General features: G+C 43.1%; 2 protein-coding genes across 13 annotated transcripts in view; one reads left to right on the forward strand and one right to left on the reverse strand.

The window, feature by feature from the left end:
• DNAH3 (dynein axonemal heavy chain 3) overlaps positions 1–7,754 on the reverse strand; it is an 85,773-nt gene extending 78,019 nt beyond the window's left edge. Inside the window, exons 1-3 of one of the 9 annotated variants that reach the window (XM_083413258.1) lie at positions 7,496–7,754; positions 4,931–5,070; positions 897–998 (exon numbers count right to left, since the gene is read on the reverse strand). In XM_083413258.1, coding sequence (XP_083269384.1) covers positions 897–998; positions 4,931–4,963 — 135 coding nt within the window. In that variant the 5' untranslated portion in view covers positions 4,964–5,070; positions 7,496–7,754. Of the gene's footprint in view, positions 1–896; positions 999–4,930; positions 5,071–5,744; positions 5,831–6,299; positions 6,659–7,495 lie in introns of those variants that run through there. The other 8 variants (XM_083413265.1, XM_083413260.1, XM_083413261.1 and 5 more) reach the window with 8 other exon arrangements.
• On the forward strand, positions 5,900–21,277 carry LDAF1 (lipid droplet assembly factor 1). 4 transcript variants are annotated; one of them, XM_083413834.1, is made up of 5 exons: positions 5,900–6,021; positions 11,520–11,658; positions 13,190–13,358; positions 17,183–17,321; positions 20,245–21,277. In XM_083413834.1, the coding sequence occupies exons 2-5, from the start codon at positions 11,587–11,589 to the stop codon at positions 20,339–20,341; spliced, it is 477 nt and encodes a 158-aa protein (XP_083269960.1). In that variant the 5' UTR covers positions 5,900–6,021; positions 11,520–11,586; the 3' UTR covers positions 20,342–21,277. The 4 variants fall into 4 exon arrangements, with proteins under 4 accessions (XP_083269960.1, XP_083269961.1, XP_083269958.1 ...); XM_083413835.1 differs by lacking the exon at positions 5,900–6,021 and adding an exon at positions 7,775–7,916; XM_083413832.1 differs by lacking the exon at positions 5,900–6,021 and adding an exon at positions 8,059–8,216.
• Positions 21,278–21,746: the final 469 nt, after the last annotated feature.

Raw genomic sequence — 21,746 nt, forward strand, 5'->3', positions numbered from 1 at the left:
TCAGCACCCTGTGGAGGGAACCGCCTGTGCCGCCTTAAATCTAGTGTGGCAGGTGGGGATTGGCTGAGAACATATTGTGCTTGGTGGGGCAGTGCCTCATCTGCCCTACAGGACTAGCTTCCATTGGACACTTCCAGTATCACAGACCAGTGAAAGGGCAATGTTGAGAGTGGGAAGGAGGGTGCCCACTGTATGCATTTTGCCCAAGCTCCTCTGCACCCAGTACTGCATGTGACAAACCCAGTGCACAGATTGGGTACAGCTCACACATTATTAGGCCAGTGGATTCTACAAATACACATCAGTTATTATATATTATGGCCAAAGTTTGTAAGACAGGTCAGAGGGAAGCCAGCAAAATCACAATGCCCCACTGTGGAATGGCTTGTCTATGCTTGCCCAGACTTTAGCCCACAAGTCAGGCAGGCACACACAAAATCATTGCAAAGAGGCATCCAAGAGAAACTTCTTCCCTTCCTCTCTTTACTATGACTCGACCATGCTTATTAGAAGAAGCATTCCTAGTCCCAGTAGTTCATCTGCTATCTGGGTTGATGTTACTCTGGCTCCAGTGCACTCCCACCACAACTGTTTGAATCCATGTACATACGACGTTATTCACAATGCAGAACTATTCTGTTATTTCTTGTGAAATGTAACTGTTTGATGCACATCCTCATAAAGCACATTTCATTTGGAACCAATTACTTGTAGCCGTGCTTTATGAAGAACAACGAAACCATGCTTTATTAAGAATATTTCTTCTGTAGGATCTGGAACCCTGACTCGCAACACAAAAAACCTGCCTTCCCAGAGTACCACTCATCTCCCATAAGCAGTGCCTGATGGTGCTTTAATAGATGTAACCCAGTGGGCAGTATAAGAAGTATACATACCTGATACAGTTCAGAGGGGTCTTCTGCAGCCAAACCTGGCAAAGGTGGCAACTCTGGTATTTGTTTGGCATGGCTCATATTATAGATGGAATCATTCTGTTCCTAGGAATCATTAAAAAGGAAAAAAAAGTAATGTGTTAAGAAAGCCTATAGGACTAGACAGATATACAAAGCCCATCTAGATACAGTGGTAGATGGGGACCACTGGGATTGATAAGCAGAAGGCAGGGAAGCCAACAGTAAGTAGGTGAAACCAGGGCTAATGATAGGCTCAGCAAGACCCAATGACAGTGCCAACAAATTCTAGTTTTGCCCTCCATCCTCCTCCTTCCCGAGTTCTACAGGGGGCAATGCTGAGACTAAAGAGGGGGGAGCCAACAGTCAGGACTACTCTTTTGGAAATGGAGTGGGGTGGAGAAGGTAAATAGTAGTTGTGCTAGCCGGCAATTTCCTCGACCGAAATAAGTGGAGGTTGGTGGCCACTGAAGTTGGTAGAGCAGAAGTCATATAGGTCAAATGTAGGAGGCTGGTTGAGCTACAGCCAATGATAGATAGAGCCAACTAATTCTGGTTTTGTCTCTATTCTCCTCCCTTCTGAATTCTACAAGAGGAACACTGAGACGAAGGGCAAAGAGGCTGACAGTCAGAGCCACCTTCTGGAGTGATTTTAAGAAAAAAGGCAGGCAGGTGGAAGCTAGCTGAGGGCAGATGGAGGTTGGCAGGGCAATGCCCCATTTGCCCTAATGGACCAGTCTCCACTGTCCAGATGCAGGCATAAGCCTTTTTTGCACTGCTGCCTAGGAGTTGTGTATGACACATCAGTATCAAAACACCTGTGAAATCCTGAATTATGTATATATCATAATTGAACGGTGGACATAATTAAACACAAAAGACAAGCGGGGCTCCGCTAGGAGCGCAATGGAAGGCCGACAATACCATCTCTCCAGCTCACACGAGGTAATTAAGAGGCCGAGATGGGAGTAATCAGCCTCCCAGGGTTCTTCCCGGTGGAAGGGAAGATGCAGTCTCATCCGCGGCTGTCCACAAACCACCCCCGAGTTCGAAAAGAAGGAGGGGGTGGGGGCACTGGATGGAAAGCCCTTGAGCGAGCTCGGGTCTCCTGAACGCTGTCTATATGAGCGCTCCAAGTTCCATTTCTTAAGATAAAAGATTGGATATAAGATTTATGGACATGCTTCGAGCGAAGAAAGGGTATTTTATCTGCTAATTAAGCCAGCCATTGAGATGCCAAGAGTGACGGATTGGAAGAAAGATAACATCAAAGAATAACATCTAAGCTGGTATGTTGAAACGGGACAGAAAGAAGGGGGGATAAAACTTTTTCTTTTCCTGCTACGATACTACCTAACAACTCCCCCCCCCCCCGAAGATCCGTCTATACTACTTATAGCAAGTGAGATCAGAAAATATAAACTGTGTGGAAATAATAATATTAATTAAAGCCTTTGTTTTTCGAAATATTTGAAAGAAGATAAAAGACTCTCTTGTGACGCACTATTTAATCGGGATCCGCCATTATGAGACAGACTGTGTTGCAGAGATTAATAGTCATAGGGGGAGGTGAGCCCTTACTTTGTTATTATATCTATATCTCAATTTCGATTTGGCAAACCTCCTCTGGAAAGACTAATGTTTGGAGCAACGTGTCTGAGAAAATTAATGAGCAAACGCCTAGATTCTATTTCATCGGAACTGAGAAAAGATGGCGCCTGCCACCCGAGAAGGACTTTTGGATGGATTCAGCATAAATACCAGCGTGTGAAGATACACTGCAAATAAAAGATTTACCAGCTGCAAAAAAAAGGGGGGGGGGAGTCATACAAAGTTCACACAGAAGCATAATATTGCTCATTTCAGCTCACCTGTGGAAACAACTCAGAGGCTATGAAAGAAGAAGGATAATAACAAGAAGATTTGAAGAAGGGACTAGTGGACACTTAAAGCAGTAGAAATATGAGGTGATTGGACCCCACTGAACTTGAAGCATGGGAACCCCCAACAAAAAAATTATAATTTGGCAAAATCTTTGGACTTTATGATATGTATTTGTATAATTTGGAATATTTAATGTGATTTGATTGGATTGTTAAAATGGTAAACTTAATAAAAATTATTATTTAAAAAAAATAAACACAAAAGACAAGCTGCTTGTGGTGCTCATATTTTTCAATTTGAACAGTACTAATTGGTATTCTAACAAAGCTCTGTGTACAATTGTCTTCTTCTTCACTCATACTCAGGTAAAATTCTTACCAAGGTTATAAACAACCATCCCGGCTCTATCACTTCAGACTGCAGAAGTGGGCTCTTATAATTGAATGTTTATTCACACATTTGTAAAAAGGAAGCTCTTTGCATGGGGGGGGGGATGACTCCTGAGGGATCAGACCAAAGGCCCATCTTCCCGGAAGCTCTCAAGCTGGGCATGAATGCAACTGCCTTCCTTAGCTGCTTTTCTGTAGCAACTGACATTTCAAGATACACTGCCTCTGATGAAGCTTCCTTAGAATATAGAGGTTCTGTTTAATTATTACAGCCACTGACAGTTCTCCATAAACTTGTCTAATCCCATTTTAAATCCATCTAATCAGCAGCCATCCACACATCCTGGGGCTGTTAATTATCCACAAATTAATTATGTGCTCTGTGAAGAAGTATTTTCTTCTTTCCTGTGTTGATTCTACTGCTCATCAAATTTACCAAGTCACCACAAGTTCAATATGACAGGAGCCCTGTTTAGGGAAGCTTTTAATATCTGAAGGATTTTAATATTTTGTTGGAAGCTGCCCAGTGTGGCTGAGGAAACCAGCCAGATGGGTGGGGTATAAACAATAAAGTATTATTATTATTATTATTATTATTATTATTATTATTATTATTTGGGGACTACAGTTCCCATCAGTCCAATGGCCATGCTGGCTGCAGCTGATCATAGTTTCAAGCATCTGGAGGTTGGGAAAGGCTACAACAAGAAACCAATGTGATTTATATATTCCATCTTTCATCCATCATGGAACTCAAGGAAGGTTACATTTAAGAAATTTATTCATTCAGTTTCTAAACCACTCTACACCAGCTGTGCTACCAGTTCAGTTTACAACACCAACATCACAATGATAAAAACACTAAAAAGCAACCCAAAAATATAAAACCAGCTTAAAGAGAAACCATATGAATGGATGGTCTGAAATCCAAGAAGGCAGCAGCATCACGTTCATTCAGACCACTCCCTGGGTCCATGCCCTGATGTGCTAGTTTCCAGTGGGGAGGACTATTATTACTACTTTTATTAAGGATGTGCATGTGATCATCTGAGATCCCACTGGAAATCTAAAACAGTGCAGTCCATATGCACATGGAAAACTGTCTTATATTTTGCCCAGTACTGTCTACCCTTAGGAAGAACTTCTTGACAGTATACAATCTGCCCAGAAGTGGAGTACACTGCCTAGCAAGGGGTGGACTCTCCCTCATTAGGTAGAGTCTGGATGGCTACCTCCATTAGCAATGGTTGGGCTAGATGGCCACTGGGGTTCCTTCCACCTCTGTGATTCTAGGATTGGCAGCAGCATTCCAGGGTCTCAGGAAGAGAAAGGTCTTTTACCAACCTCTGGTACCCAACTCTAAGTTCCTCTTGCTTCAGTCCCATGCTTTCATTTAAAAGCTAGACAAGCCAAAGTGTTTAAGCAGGAGCTAATCAATATGCAGAGACAGATGCTACTAAAAACTAATCCTTTTGAAGCTGTTTCTTCCAGACATGTACACTGGTTAAGCCTATTCCCTAAACTAACACTTTCCAGCTTATTACACCTGACAGCAGCATACTTCGCAAAAGGAGGGAACTCTCATCAATATTTAATCCCACAAAGCATCTGAATTCCGAATTCAGTAGCAAGAATAATTAAGTACTCCTAACAAGAAAAGGAGGGCCTTCACACAAGATTTTCAAATCTCTTTCAGCTTACTGTCTTCATCCCAAGGTCCAACACAGTCAAATCACATACACTTACCCTTGTAATCTTGGCAGCTTCTCCTGGATTCATTATGAATGTGTATTTGGCTCCAGCTGCTTTTGGATTGCTTCAAAAGTACTTGTGAGATGTGTATCTTTCCTACAATAAATTATCAGCTAACGCTTTTCTCTAAGCACCTAGAAACACAGAGATTAGGGAATCGGTTCAGGATTCATATTCAATTCAAAAACCTATGGGGCTGTTATTCTAAGTATATTTTCCCAACATCCTTTCAAGCCATCAGCTGGAAATAAATGAGTATTCCATCTTTGTTTTATCTAAGCTTGCCAAAACTATGCCTTCTATCCTAGTAATGATTTATCCTGGTGCTGATTTTTCTTGGCAGAAGTTCCAGAGAGTCCTTCAGTCCTCCCCTGCTCAAAATTTTTACCACTTGTCACTTTTAACACCACCAGAACTCTTAATGTCCACCTGATCTGTACTTCTCACTCTATGCCATTTTGTCATCTCTGCTCTTGGCTTGTAATTTTTTAAAATAATAATAAAAACTTGCTCGCTTTCTCTCCAAGCTCCTTTTCCTCTTCCAACTCCTTGCCACTTCTCCTTCCTGCTGAGTGTTTTAATTCTCCTATCAAATCTGATCCCAACTCTCCCCCCCCCCCCGCACCTTTTGTGGAATAGTTGGAAACAGGGCAAGTTCACACACTTTTAGAGAAGGGAGCTGGACATTCATGCAATCCCAGAGTGATTATGAGAAAGCAAAGTGGACCCTGGCCTGTTCTGCCCTTCCCAACACCCTTACTGAGTGCACATTAAGGGATTAGGGAATGGGGAGTGGGTATACTTCTACCTGTTGCTGCCCTAGTTACCTGCCTCTGTGCCTGGTGGCTGCTTGAACGTCAAAAAGAACTTCTATAACACTCTCACTTCTCAGTCTGGGTAGCCAAGGTGACAGCATTATTGTCACTAGGCAACGTAGAATGACTCCTCTCTCCCTTCCCTTCTCTTCCAGCTCACCCCCCCCCCCCAATCTACCCAGTTGGCTGGAACAGCAGCTTTTTCTAGTCCTGATCTCTTTCAGTTGCTGTTTGTGAAGGACAGTTACAACTGAAAGTCCCATTGACGTGGTAAGACGAATTATCAACTCAATGTAGAGCTGAGAGGAGAGTTGAGTCAACGGGATGGCAGGGAATCTTAACACTTCAGGATGGGGAAATATTCAGTTGTGCAAATTCTGCTAATGCAGAAGATTGCTACTTGGCTGATAAGTAGGACAGCCTGATGCAACCATGTGTCACCAGTCCTGATAGTTCTGCATTGGCTAGCACTGTGCTACCAAGCCCAATTCAAGGTATCAGTAGTCCTAGCTTATAAAACTAGCCTAAATGGCTTTTGACCCAAGTACCTGAAAGAAGTGACTCCACCAGTTATCAGTCATCTTGGGTCCTACAATTACCATAATTGGCAGGGGAGGTTGTTAGTGCCACCACTTCTGTCTGCTGCCCAGTTGGCTTTGATGGATGACAGGGCTTTCTTGGCTGTGATTCCCTCCTTGGTGAAGTATGCCTGTTTTCCTCATTGCTGGTTTTCAGGAAGAATTTTAAAAAACATTCCTGTTCGCCCAGACATTTGATGGCTGAGAGATACTGCCCATGACAACCATGGAAGTCATAACTGGGGGGGGGGGGGGGGGTATGTGATCAGCTTTTAGCTGATTTGTCCTCTATTTGAAGGACAGTCTTATTTGAAGGTACCCTCTCTTTGAAGGTCAAAACTGAGTCCAAATCTGGTTTAAATATTCAAAAGCCCTATCTAAGTAGAGGCTGGGGTCCCTTGATGTTGCCCATGGTGAAAAGCTAGCATCCCGACAAGAGACTGAGCAGCCACACCTGGGCAGACTCACCTGGGCACAGCCTTCTCCATTAGAATGAGATGTGTTGTATTTCTATTTAATTTTTCATTATTATTAAATACATATAAATTAGAATATGCATTTTTTTGCAGATCTATACCATTTTTGTTGATGCACTTCCTCTTTGGGCGCGACATGTAGGCCGCCAAATATGCATATTCTATCACAATTTATGTGTATATAAAGGGTACTGCTCAGCGCCTGAGGGCCCCAGTCCTGCCACTCAACACCTAACCTAGGGTGGGGACTGATGGGCTCTATAAAGGACTGCTGCTGCTGTTACTGGGCAGAGAGGGCTCCGTTTTGTTTTTCTTTTTTGTTTGAATTGCTGTTATTTTTTACCTATGTCATTTTAAACTGTGATATTAATGCTGTATTCTTAGTTTTAGATTTTGATTTATGTGGAAATTGTTTCCCATCTGGTTGTGTATTTTTTGATGTGGTTTATTTATTGTTTATGACTTTTGTAACTATGTAAATCTTGTTATGCTGTAAGTCGCCTTTTTTAACTGTGGAAAGGCGGCATACAAATAAAAAATGATGAAATAATGATGCATATATACATTTGTGCATACACACACATATATATATACACACACGCACTTCCAAAGCTTACTGAATCCTTTTTCTTTTTATCCCCCCACTTTAACTGAAGTCAGATTTTCCCTTTTGATTTTTGTTCTTTGTACCTTTGCAAACCGCTTACAGCCGATTGTAGGGACATGCCAAATGTTCAAATACACAGATATACTTGTGGAAGATATATCTATATGCACACGTGCACGTGCACACTGGTCTCTTACGAATCGGGTTGCTTGCCAGTGATTCCTGTTTTAGACGGGAACTTAACGATGGAATCCTCCTTTGCTAAATACAGTAATTTCCTTAAAACGCGTGAGGCGTTTCACCAGCTTCCGTTGGCTTTCAAAAAGTACCGTATATTAACCGTGCCCTGCTCTGCGGCCTCAGAAACTGCCGTTAAAAATAAATTTATCATTTCTACGCGCACGCGCGCACGTTTATATTAAAAAAAGGTTACGCATATCCCTCCCTCTATGTATACATTTTTTCCCCTCACAGAAAAGCACCTTGCTAGAATATCGACTGGGGGTGTGTGAGTATATTTTATCGGTTGCCTCGAGGCGGCGGGAAGGAAGCGCCCGTGGACGAGGGCGAAAGAAGGGGAGCTTGGCGCTTGCTCGGCCCGGCAGGGAAAGGAGCCAGGCTGAGGCGGCGAGGCGGGCACGAGGACCGCCCGCTCCCTTCGCCGGGCGCTGCTGCTGCTTCTTTGTAGGCCGGAGAGGCGGGCCCGGCCTCCTCAGGGCGCGGCGGCTCATCCGCGCGAGGAGCGACGCCGGCGGGAGAGAGAATGAGGCGGGAGGGCCGCTGCGGCGCTCGAGCCGGGCTGAGGTAGGAGGGCCGGGAAGGGAAGTCGTAGGCTCCGGAGGCCTCAACCTCGGTGGAGGAAAGAAAGCGAGGCCTTCTCCTAACTCCCACCCCATCGGGTTAGTTCTAGTGTGGGGTGGCAGACAAGAAAGGGGCTCTCGGGACTTCGTGGCCTTGGAGCACAGATTCAACAGGGGCAGCTCTCCCGAATATCGCACCCACCCAACTCCGTGCTCTGCGTTTGTGGGAAAGCGAGCAGGCGGAGATTCAACAGGGCAGCGTGGTTTCTCTCTCTCTCTCTTTCAACCCCCCCCCCAAATATTTCACTCTGAACATCGGATGGGAACGGGATGCTCATCATATGCTGCAGCTTGTCCTATCTCGCCCGCCCCTGTTGAGCCCCGATTTTGTTGCCCTTTTAAACATTTTAGGTCGTTTAACTTTTCAGATGTCGGCTCTTAACCTTCCTCAGCTTAAATCTCTCTGCGCCTTTGTCACCACATTTTTAGGTTCCTGGTCTTCAACCTTTTCGGATCCAGGACACCCTCCACCCCACCCCATCCACTTTAACCCGAACGTGCATTTGGCCACGGGGACCCATTTGGTAATCTTTTGCCATATGTTAGCATGGTGGAAGTGCTCCTGCTTGCGCCCCCCTTGGATCAGACCGTGATCCACTCGTGGGTCCCGACCCACCTGTTGAAGACTAGGGATTTAGGTGAATGTGTCACCAGAGCTTTGTGTAGTGTGCAGCCTGCCCCCCCCCCCCACTGCACAGGATATTTTTACCTGTGATGGTTTATTATCAGAAAAGTATGGCTGCATTTGTTTATTTTAATTTTTTTTAAGTTTGCTATACTTTATTACTATCCAGCAAAACAAATACAGCCTTGGCGTGTGGATCAGCGAAGCGAGAGGCTTACTGCAGAGTGAATGGACACAACAGATGGACAGTGTAATTTGCTGGGGCAACTCAGCCAGTAACTTTTGATATGAGAAGTTTGCCATGCGAGGACTTAACCTTTAAAGCCCTCAACAGGGCTTGGCATGCAAATACCTGAAGGAGTACCTCTTTCCGGATTCCTTTCCTCAAACTTAAGGTGTTGTTAAGCGTCTCCTGATGTCGTTGTGGTGCATTTTTGAAAGAGTGGAAGGAGCAACTGGTGATAGTAGTTTGGGGACAGAGAGGGAGATACTCAAATGATTGCAAGCAGAAAAGAGGGGTGCAAGTAGAATGGATGAGCCAGGCCCAGTGTTAGAAACAGATATAAAAACTATTTACCGTATGGCCCCGTAAACCTAGGTTACAGGTTCACTAACAGAATGTTTAGGCGCTTTTTAAAAAGCAGGATTACAACGCTGAAAATGAATTGTGTGTATTGTCGGCTCCAGCTAATTCTGACACACGCCATAGCAAGCATGGGGGTGGTGGTACTGTTTTTGTTTGTTACTATATATTTTTTGTGTTTTTATGTTGTAATTGTCCTGTGATCCTCAGGTAAAGGACAGTATAGAAATTTAATAAATAGTAATAGGTATTGTTTGATTTGTGTACATGCAGGACAGAATTTGAGTGTGATGTGTTATTTGAGTCAGTGTTGTATTGTGTGAGGCTGTGTACATGCCATAAATTTAAAGCATATGTTGTCTCCCCCAATAATCCTGGAAGGTGTAGTTTGTTAAGGGTGCTGAGAATTGTAGTTCTGTGATGGGTAAACTGCAGTTCCTGGGGAAAGTCATATGCTTTAAATGTGTTTTACATATATAATGTGTATTCAGGCTGAGTCAGGATGTGCTTTGGCAAGAAAGAGGCTGAAGAGAGATAGTTTAAGTTGTTTTGAAAACTATGCTACTATAGTTTCACTTTGGGGGATGTTATTTTTTAAAATTGCCTTGTTCCATTTGTTTGTTATATATACACATTGTGTTTTGTGAACTGCTTAGAGACTGCCTTAGTGTTAAGTTGCATTTAAATACAGTGGTATCTTGGTTTACGAACTTAATCCGTTCCAGAAGTCCATTCTTAAACTGAGGCATGCTTTCCCTAATGAGGCCTCCCGCCGCTGGTGCCCTTCCACCGTTCGGCTTCCCTTCTTAGACCGAGGAAAAGTTCGCTAACCGGAACACTACTTCTGGTTTTGCAGAGTTCAAATACCGAATAGTTAATAAACAGGACTGTTCTTAAACCGAGGTACCACTGTATATGTAATAAATAAGATCTTTCGTTGAGGCTCTTCTTCAGGTGGCTTCCCTAGTGGGAGGTACATCATAGAGTTACAAAGAAAATGACCTTTTCAGTGCTGGAGCCAGAAGTATGATTGGTGCCAAAATGAGACTTACTTCTGATTAAACATATTGTACATTATTACTACTCTTATGCTAAAGGTGGATTTCCCGTGCCTCTCCATTCTCTCCTCCTCCCTTTTGCTTTGTTTGGTCAGTCTAGAAGATGACACACTGAAAACTCCTGCATGACAGCCCTTCATACAAATAAAACAAGATTGTTTGTTGATCACAAATTATTGTTCCATGGATGGTATACGTCTATAGGTGTATTTATTACCAAATAAATGTAGAATCATTATGAATTAAGAGGACCAGCTATATTTTAAGCCTTATGCACCTCCTCTTATTCCAAGATTTAGTTTAAATACAGTATTTGCAGATTAAAACCTACCTTTATAGTTAGGAGTTTTTTAGTGTATAACTATTTATTTGAATAAATAGTTATTTGAAAGGATGCGGGTGGCGCTGTCTAAACCACAGAGCCTTGGGCTTGCCGATCGACAGTTTGAATCCGTGCGACAGGGTGAGCTCCTGTTGTTCGGTCCCTGCTCCTGCCAACCTAGCAGTTTGAAAGCAAGTAGATAAATAGGTACCGCTCCTGCAGGAAGGCAAATGGCATTTCTGTGTCCTGTTCTGGTTCGCCAGAAGCAGCTTAGTCATGCTGGCCACATGACCCAGAAGCTGTCTGCGGACAAAACGCCCGCTCCCTCGGCCAGTAAAGCGAGATGAGCACCGCAACCCCAGAATCGTCCATGACTGGACTTAACAGTCAGGGGTCCCTTTACCTTTACCTTTACCTTTATGTATTTGAAATACCAAACAATGCAGCAATAACAAATAGTCAACAATACCCAGTGTACTTCACTTTAAGCTCAAAATATGTGCACACATAAGTTTAACCCAAGATGTTCCACAACCTTTGTAATGTTTCCATTGACCTGCCTATCAGAAAATGTTTCTGAGTGCTAGCAAATATTAGGCACTCGGTATGAAAATAGTATAATTAGAAAAATAATTCATTTCCTCTCTTTCTTTCTTAAGATTTGGTGCTTAAAAATGCACTGATTTCTTATTAGCACGATTCAATATTTGACCTAAAAGCGGCATCATGTCTAAAGAGATGAAAGAACTCCAGAAAGGGTGGCACTCAGTCATGGAAACTGTTCATAGCAACCCACACGTGAGTTGTGAATTTTGTCATTCTATTATGATATTTTTTCTTGTCTTTGGGGGTTGTCTCAATTACAATTGCACTGCAGATTTTTTTAAAGTGATTTTGAGCCAGTTGATATAGTGGCTAGAGTGTTGGATAAGTACACGGATTGGGAACCTCTGGCCTGTGGGCCAAACTTGGCTCACCAAGTCTTGCCATTTGGCCCATGAAACTATTTTGGGAATGCCACGCCGACCCGCCCAAGGATTCCAGTAGTACAGATATCATAATGAGGTTGGGTTGGGCAGCAGCACCGTGAGAACTAAGCATGCTTGGTATGCGTGGGATGCTAATAATTTGTTGAAGAAAAGGAAGCCAAAAACTAAGTGGAGCCAAAGTGGAATGGAATATTGTTGTGGAGGGCATCCTGGTATACATGGTACAGAAGACAACAGAAAGGGCTCTCCACCAGCTTTTAGTCAGATAAGATTATTTTTGCCTGTGTTAGCTCAGAAGCCTCCACTAGCCTTTGCTCTAAGAGACATTGTGACTTCAATTCTCCTATATAAACAAGGTTTCACCTTCACAAAATCGGTCAAGAGCCTTGTTGTAAATGGATTTGCCACATAATACCTTCTTTTTAATGGGTTCCCCACCTCTTTGTGATTGATGCAAGATGCAGGTTCTGGGGGTGACCAGTGTCATACTTAATAGGATAGGCCTAATGCATTATTAAAACCTGCTGCTCCTGTAGAGTGAGAACGCTGACCTCTGAACTACTCCTCTTTCCTGTTTTCACCTTCAGAAGAAACCTGCAAATTAAATTTCCAGTTCTAGTTTTAGCTCCTGTGTTTGCACAACCCTCACCAGCTTTTTACAAAAAGCAAAACACAGAACAATAGCCACCTTTCTGCACTGACACACATCAAAGGAGAATGTCTTCAGTTGCATGCAGGATAGAACTTGTCAAGCTTTCAGTTGTTAAATAAGGCATGTAGGAAAAGCATTTTACACCAGCCTACCTTAATTTGTTGGCTTCCACATGTTTTGGACTACAATTCCCATCAGCCCCATCTAGCATTACTGAGTTAGCTGGGAATTTGGGGAGGGCACCAGATTGGGGAAGGCTGTTCTATACAGACTACCGTATTTTTCCATGTATAAGATGCCCCCATATATAAGACACCCCCTATTTTGGGGGACTCCAAATTAAGAAAACACCCCTCAGCACTACCCATGTATAAGATGAGCCCCAATTTTAAACCTAGTTTTTTGATTAAAAAAAACACCTAGTCTTATACACAGAAAAATATGGTAATATTCATAGCATGAGAAGATTTGTCTAATAATATTGCTAAGTAAGTGATTTCTTCTTGAAGTAACTTCACCATAGCTGTCAACGTTTCCCTTTTTTAAAGGGAAATTCCCTTATTCCGAATAGGATTCCTCGGAAGGAAAGGGAAAAGTTGACAGCTATGAACTTCACTTCCCAGAATTGTTTGTTTGTTAATTTGCTTAGGATATTTAAATCTTTATTCTTTTTCGCTTTATGTTGCAGGTTGTTGCTTTTATGAACTCTCGAGTTGGCCAATACTTAGATGACCATCCTTTCGTTGCCCTGTCAATGTTGGTCTTCATTGCAGCGTCTGCAATTCCAGTTGCATTCTTTCTGGTTTTTGTTGTTGCCACAACTGTAATTGCCTGCATTGGAGTGATTGTCATGGAAGGTATTCTGTTTAGTTGTTGTTTTTATGCTGTACGCTGGTGGAATTCCACCCAGGGACTAGTTATGGCTCAGTGTTAGACCACATGCTTTGCATGCAGAAAGTGTGTTTCAAACTTCACGTAGGGCTGAAAATGTCCCCGTCTGAAACTCTGGGTGGCTACTGCCAGCTAGAGAAGGCAATGACAGATTATTATTATGAATGAATGAATGAATTTATTAATACGGTCACAGAGCAGCTTATTATTATTATTATCATTATTATTTATTATTATTTATACCCTGCCCATCTGGCTGGGTTTCCCCAGCCACTCTGGGCGGCTCCCAACTGAATATTAAAAACACAATACAGCATTAAACATTAAAAACTTCCCTAAACATATAATTGTAGAGTCGGAAGGGACCCCAAGTCATCTAGTCCAACCCTCTGTAACACAGGAATCACACAGCTAAAGAATCCCTGGCAGATAGCTATCTAACTTCTTGTTTAAAAACCTCCCATCAAGGAGAGTCCACCATCTTCTGGGGGATTCTGTTCCACTGTCAAACATAATTCAACATGCCTGCATATCACTGATGATTTGTGTTTTGGGAAATCCCTTCCCACATGAAATGTATATTATCTTGGAAGTGCTGACTTGAACACTGTGCCATGTTTAAAATCTTCTTACTGAAGCACAGAATCTTATCTCTGGGAAGATAATTATATTGCCAAGATGCTTCAGGAACCTTGGCTTATTCTTATCCTCAGAGGTAAGTGTTTCTATAGTGGTACCTCGGGTTAAGTACTTAATTCGTTCCGGAGGTCCGTTCTTAACCTGAAACTGTTCTTAACCTGAAGCACCACTTTAGCTAATGGGGCCTCCTGCTGCTGCTGCGCCGCCGGAGCATGATTTCTGTGCTCATTGTGAAGCAAAGTTCTTAACCCGAGGTACTATTTCTGGGTTAGCAGAGTCTAACCTGAAGCGTCTGTAACCTGGAGCGTATGTAACTTGAGGTACCACTGTGTATGACTTTCCTCCTCTGTAGTTTTAAAGATAGGGTCAGCCAGCTCACGGTTCACAGAACGCATGGAAACATAAGAACCATCTGGCTGGATCAAGCCTTGTAGCCATCAGGGCCACCACTCTGTTCTCACCGTGACCAACTGGGCACCCATGGGAAGCCTGCAAGCTTCCACCTGCTATTCACAGAATCTGGTATTCAGAGGCATACTGTCTCCAGCAGTGGGGGTAGAACATAGCCATTGTGGCTTGTAGCATTTTCTGAGCCAGGTTAGGTGAACAAGGTACCACCAAAAACAGGTTCTTCTGTAGCTGGGTACACATGGTATTGGCAAACCTCCCTCCCATAAGGATATGTGAGGACAGCAACATACCTGTGCTACATAAGAATTGGAGCAACATGTGCTGGCTTTGTTTAACCCCCCCCCCCCCCCCATTCAGAGATAATAAATTACCTCCTTCACCTCCTTTCCAAATGAAAGGTGCACCTGGTAGTCAAGAAATAGGACCTCTGATGCTGCTTTGGACCTGGCAAGAGGCCCCTCTCCAGCAGTCAAGAAAAGAGAAGTCATCCCAGTTTACTAGATGAGCAGTTGGGCATTATGTTATGGACTACTCTTGTAGAACATGTAGAACTAACTTAATTTGTCCACCCTATAAAGCCATAAACATAGATATACCGTATTTTTCCCTCTATAACACGCAGATATTTTTCTCCTAAAAAGTAAGGGGAAATGTCTGTGCGTGTTATTGAGCGAATGTGTGGTCCCTGGAGCCGACTGGCCCGAGTGCATCACACATTTTCTTCGAGGGTCGTCTTCGTTGCAGTCAGCAGAAGCCAGGGAAGTGCTTGCTAGGAGGTTTGGCCACTCTGCAGCGCGACTGTGTGTTTGCTAGTGCGTGTGCTTTGTGAGTGTGTGGTTACCTGTGTGTTTGTTTGCTAGCGTGGGTGCTTGGAGGGAGTGAGAGAGTGACTGACTGCTGCATCTTCTCCTGCAATTTGCCTTTTAAAAAATTGGAAGCAGCGGGGTAGTAAAAACCACCTCTTTCCCTTCTAAGGCTGCAGCTCGGCTTTGGGAGCCCTGAACCCCTGCCTTGTTCTTGAGGGGTCTTTGAGGTTTTCTCTTTAGCTTTAACCCAGCCCCCTTATTTTACCAGTTTATCTTCATTCTCATGTGGTAAACTGATTGCAGGCAGCCACACGTGTGTTCCAGCCTCCCGAGAGAGAAAGCTATTGCTTTCCTGCATTCTGCCTCAGGGTCTTACTGCCCACCCTCTTCTGTTTCGTTACTGTGTTTGCTCAAACGGAACAAAGAGCAGAGAAAACCCCTCCCCTACAGGCAAGCAGAGGGGAAAGCAGAGCGCTGCTGCTGCGTCTAGGGACTCGCAGGCAACATGCGGGGGGGGGGGGGGGAGAGAGAGCTGGCTTGGGTGGGTGCGCTTTGCCTTCCTTTCCTCCCTCCGGTAAAACCCCTCTCCTGCATTCTTAGCTAGCTGCTTCTCCGCACACCCCTCTCGGTGCACCTTGTCACCTCTATGTTTTTCCTTCCCTCCCCACTTAAAATGTGGTTACAAAGCACGGATCCACATGGATCCTCAGGATCTTTTCATTGGGTGACCCCAAATTCACCATCAGATCACATAGCAATGATCTGATGCAATAGTGCAAAAACATGGTTACAAAGCATGGATCCACATGGATCCTCAGGATCTTTGCATTGGGTCACCCCAAATTCACCATCAGATCACATAGCATGTCCATGGCTACAGCCTGCACCAAAAAAATCACGCACCCACTGTTGCCTGGGGCTGCAATGGTACAAAAACGTGGTTACAAAGCATGGATCCGCATGGATCCTCAGGATCTTTGCATAGGGTCACCCCAAATTCAACATCAGATCACATAGCATATCCATGGCTACAGCCTGCACCAAAAAAATCATGCACCCACTGTTGCCTGGGACTGCAGTGGTGCAAAAACGTGGTTACAAAGCACAGATCCACATGGATTCTCAGGATTTTTGCATTGGGCTACCCCAAACTCACCGTCAAATCACATGTCTGTGGCCACAGCATGAAGCACAAAAATGATACATCCACTGTTTCATTCAGAATTTTTTTTCTTGTTTTCCTCCTCTAAAAACTATGTGTGTGTTATGGTCAGGTGCGTGTTATCGAGCGAAAAATACGGTAAATATATTTGATGGACAAGTGTGGAGGTATCAGTGTTCTGGGATCAAACTTTCAATGAAATGGATAAAATTACTCAACAATCTTCTTAATAAAGACCCCAGAGCTTGCTCTACAAAATTTAGTTTCAGATGATAATGTGGACTTGAGAGATAACCCCCGATAGGATACTTAACTGGTAACTGCACATACGACTACTGCCACTTTTTAGAAGGATCTTAAAAGAGTTAATTTAACAGCTTGGTGCAAAAGGATTTGGCAGATAGCCCTAACAGAGAAACATACATGTAAACTGAGAATCAGCTAAAGGAAATAAACATAGAAACTTGTTTGTGAAGGACTGGCGAAGCTTTATCACTTATAAATATATTTTACAATAAAAGGAAAATCACTCTGTATTTGTTTTCTCTTCTTCTGATTTTTGTTTTCTCTTTTTCTGAATTTAAATACTGTAACTCTGCATTATGGGGAAATTGTATGCACATAGAAGCCTACTGGATTTTTTGTGATTTTGTTCAGTTAGTTGCGGTCTTGATTTTGTAATAGTCTTAAATTTTTGATTAGTCATGTTTGTTATTCAACTTTAAAAAGAAAAAAGAGAGAGAGAGAACAAACTGCTTTTTGTCCTTTTCAGGTTTTGTAATCTCATTGGGAGGACTCACCCTGCTGTGTGTGCTTGGCGGATTGGGCATGCTATCACTGGCGGTGTCTGGAGTGCTCAGTGTTTGTTACATGTCTCTTACTACTCTGCTCAGCTACTGGCCCACTCCAGAGTAAGTGTCCACAGACCCTATCATGAGGAATTGTGCTTCTGATATACTGTAATAGCAATTATAATTTTGTTAGGGCGGGAGGCATTTATTTTAGAAGTCATTCAGACCGACTTTGCTGTGGGCGGTTGCCTCACCCTTGCCTCATGACTGGGCCAGCCCTATCCTGGGGGTACTTAAGTTAAACTCATTATGTGTGGAGGAAGTGTAAATGAGCTTTCCCATGGCCCTCATCTTACTTTTTGTGTGTGTCATTTGCACGTTGCGCACCTTGCCCATATATACCTAAGTAATGCTATTACCAGATCTGCTTGTGTGTGAATCTGTACCCGGCATGCATGTTCACTAAAGCAACCCTTGGGGGATCTTTCCTGGAGAAAACTGTGCTCCGTAGATGCCATTGCAGTAGACACAATTACCATAGGAATGCCACTGCTGCCTTGTTTATTTGGGGAAATTGGCAAGGAACAACAAATGCCAATCTTTGTGAATATAATGTTCATTTTCATAACATGGCGGACAGCAATCAAAAAGGCTTTGCAGCTTGAAGCCCTGGTTCAGAAAGATAGAATAGCAAGCTGGTTCATTGTTATAAATTACACAGGCTACCCAAACTAACATTGCCTGGACCATAAGTTGAAATAGTTCCTATTAATGATATTGGAGATAGCTGGAAAAAACCTCCGCGTGGCATGTAAGTGAGCATTAGGGAGCTAGACAGAAAGCAGTGGATACCTAAATGCACCGGGGGGGGGGGGGGACTCAAATCTAAGGAGCGAGGTTTGAGCAAGCACAATTAATTATTGCTTATTAATGCTAATTAAATGCATCTGATTGCATTCAATATGGTAGAGATACTGGGGAATGGTTAGCTTGTGCATATCATCATTCCTCACATCCACTGTTGAGAGGAATCTCCCTGTAGACCAGTTGCTATAGTCATGCTATTTGGTGGGGACCTCTGGAGCTTCCCCTGCTACAAGTTACTTCAGCTACCACTGCTTCCTCTGATTCCTTGTAACAGCATCATGCTCAGAGCAGAGCCAAACCAAACACTTAATTCCCAGGCATGTACAGAGTTCCAGTTGAACAATGATGCTCAGAAAAAGTACCTGCTCTTAAGCAATCTCGGGCAACAGTGCTTTGACGCACCTCTAAATAACCTTGAGTAGTCACTACTGGTTTGAATAGACAGTACTGCACTCAATGAAGCAATGGTGTGACATAATCTTTCTCCATATAGTCATTCCCATCTTGCTCTAATCATACATACACTCCAGCTGCCCCTGTTTTTCAGAAATGCCCCAGGTACAGACCCCTGATAAATCATTATCTGTATTTTCCCTCTTGGGGTGCCTTTTCAAAGACATTAGTCTGCAGGCTTCAGCCCCTCCATCCTAGGTCTCTAGAAGTGCAGTCTCTTAAGTGTGTGTAACTAATGCGCACGCACGTAACAGCATGAGCATGAACATAAAGCACACTGCAGGCTGTTCCATGCTACTAAAGCTCAGCTGGAAACTTGGATGGAATGGAAAAGAGGTTTAGACATATTCATGGAGGATAGGGCTATCAGGATGCACTGTAGTGTTCAGAGGCAGTATGTCCCTCAGTGCCTTCTGCTGGGGAACAAGAGCAGGAGAGAGTGATGGGTCTCCTACCTTGCTTCAGTTAAGTCCACAGAACAGTATTTAGCCTTCTGTTCTTTCACATAACTAAGTATGTAGTCAAAAGTGAGTCAGAATGATTGTAAGGAGATAGTAACTTCTGTAAGGGCCTAGTCAGAGGTTCTGAAGGCTTGGTAAGAGAGCCTTTAGACAAGGTTGCATGCTGTATCTTTTTAAAAATGGGATTGCAATCTTGCACTCAGTACACAGCTAATGAAGAAGCACTTTTGTAAAGGGTTACATTATAGTGCCACCATCAGCCTGCTTTTGTTACTGCTAAGCTGTTTAGGATCACATTTGCTCTTGCAGCAGGGAGGAGAACAGAATAGTAGTAATAGCAATAGTAATAGTAAAAATTAATAAATAAATTATACTCTGCCCATCCCAGCCACTCTGGACAGCTCCCAACAGAATATTAAAAACATGATGAAACATCAGACATTAAAAACTTCTCTAAACAGGGCTGCCTTCAGATATCTTCTAGAAGTCAGATAGTTGTTTATTTCCTTGACATCTGATGGAAGGGTGTTCCACAGGGCAGGCGCCACTACCGAGAAGGCCCTCTGCCTGGTTCCCTGTAACCTCATTTCTCGCATTGAGTGAACCGCCAGAAGGCCCTCAGAGTTGGACCTCAGTGTCTGGGGTGAACAGTGGGGGTGGAGATGCTACTTCAGGTATACTGGGCCGAGGCCGTACACTGCTTTAATTGCGCAGTAAAAAACTACATATGTATGTCACCAGTTGCAATACTCAGTGCAGCTGTCATGTCAAGATCTGAACCTTTGGTTTGACCAACATTAAGCACCAGAATTCCTGAACTGAATTACATGCCAGATGTACCCCAGTGCTCCTTATTAATCTGTTTCTACTTTGTGCTTTGCCTTTAGCCTAATAAGGACATACATGCTGCTGTCATGGTCATTGCTGCAGAGCCATCTCTCTTGACAAGGATGCTGCTGCTTATGAAGCCTTAGGCAATCATTCCACACAAATAGGGAATCATACCTAAAGTTGGAACTACTTTTCAAAATGATACTGCTAAAACGGCATTGTCATACCTCTCTCGAAGCCAAAATAGGTGCCATTGTCCTCTATTGAAAAGCGTTTTGAAGATTGTTGGGTACATCTAAGGAGAGACAATGATGAAAATTGTTCTGGAAATTCTGAGTAATAGGCATACTAACCTATGGTACTTGGATTTGTGTGAGCCATGAAATCAGGAATCTGAAGTGTTGTTTTTCCCCCTCTTCTCTCTCCCCCAGCAGTCTGTCAAAGAAAGAAATAGCTAACGGAAGCAGGTTTCTGCCCAGCAACCCTCCTGCCTTAGACCAAGATGATGCTAATAAGAAGACTGAATAAATTTGACTGGTGCTTCCAAACACTTCCAAGAGCAGCACTTTTTTAAAAATGCAGATTTTTGAAGGAATTGTTACATTTTCATGACTACTTGCCTGTCAGAATGCTCAAGTCTTGGTTTCTGGGATAGTAGTGATTAGAACAGTGAATAAATTGGATTGGTGCTTGGAATAGCATCCTTCAGTAGCACTTAAAAAATACAGAGTTTTGAAAGAACTGTTACATTCTTGAAATGTTTACCTGTTAGAATAGTTTATTGTTTCTGGAACCTGGAGATCAGTTTTCCTTCCGGTTGTCATTATAATGACTGAACCATCATTAAATGTGTTGTCATATGCTGGACAACTCATTCACTATAGAACAGAGTCCCATTCTCTTCCCCCATGTTTATCTCCCATGTAGGTCAGTGGATATTTTGTGTGAGAGGGAGTACTGCTGGTCTTACAGCTTGTTCAGCTTGGAGCATGAAACCCTTCTAACTAACAGGAAGTAAAATTCAACAGTGCTGGTAATAGTACTTTTTTGAATGTGGAAAAAGACATTCAAGCCTTTAAAAAAATCTTACAACACTCATTGTGATAATTGAGCTAGTACCTTGTCAAAGGTACAGGTGGAAAACAAGTAGTTAAAGGGCGTATCTCTCTATGAATGTGGGTTTTGTTTTTTAATAGCTTGAGCACTTTTGTTGTGTTTTAAATTATTCAGAAGTGATATGCTTCTAGTTTGGTCTTTCTCATGTTTTCCAGAGGTTTGGGGTTTAGCAGAATACCTGACAGTTACGCATTGTGCCTTATTTTATGTGAGTGTTTCAAAATTAATGTATTTCAGACCAAGTGTTTTCATGCCTGCTCAAACATTTTAACACTTTTGCTGTCTTGCCTAACTGGTAATGCCATTGTAAGACATACTTTGCCACTAAACAGCTACTTGTTTATCCAACTTGTCTCTGTTTGCCTTTGTATTTTTGGATCCATTTGCACCACCAGTGAATGTGAGTGTGCACATATATGAGAAAGAGACCCTTAATAACCAGCTAAAACCCATATTTGATCTGTGTGTTTGGTCCAAACCCAGACCTCTTCTACCAAAGACCCAATGGCACTTGCCACTGCCACAGCTTATTTGCAATTATGGTCGTGACAAAAACCACCCAGTCTATAGAGCAACAGAAGTAGCGGCATCATGTTTCTAGACAGTGGGAGTTGCACAGACTCTGGATGTCTTTTGAAACACAGGTGGGGACAATGAGAGTTTGAAACCTCCCAGTAGGCAGCCAGACATGGCTTGAACTAATAATGAACCTTCATCAAAAGAGAATCCATTGCCTTGGTGCTGCTACTGAGAATGCACTGTCTCGTTTAGCTACTGATCATGTTTCAGATGGGAAGGGCAGTGCAGAAGAGAGCAT

The sequence above is a fragment of the Podarcis tiliguerta genome (genome assembly GCF_965153285.1).
Source record: "Podarcis tiliguerta genome assembly, chromosome: 14".
Taxonomy (NCBI): domain Eukaryota; kingdom Metazoa; phylum Chordata; class Lepidosauria; order Squamata; family Lacertidae; genus Podarcis; species Podarcis tiliguerta.

Bases quoted from the DNA above. Each gene is read 5' to 3' on its own strand.
- LDAF1 (XM_083413834.1), top strand. From the start codon at position 11,587: ATGTCTAAAGAGATGAAAGAACTCCAGAAAGGGTGGCACTCAGTCATG. The intron at 11,659-13,189 runs GTGAGTTGTGAA...TTTATGTTGCAG, and splicing joins CTGTTCATAGCAACCCACAC to GTTGTTGCTTTTATGAACTC. The intron at 13,359-17,182 runs GTATTCTGTTTA...TGTCCTTTTCAG, and splicing joins TGGAGTGATTGTCATGGAAG to GTTTTGTAATCTCATTGGGA.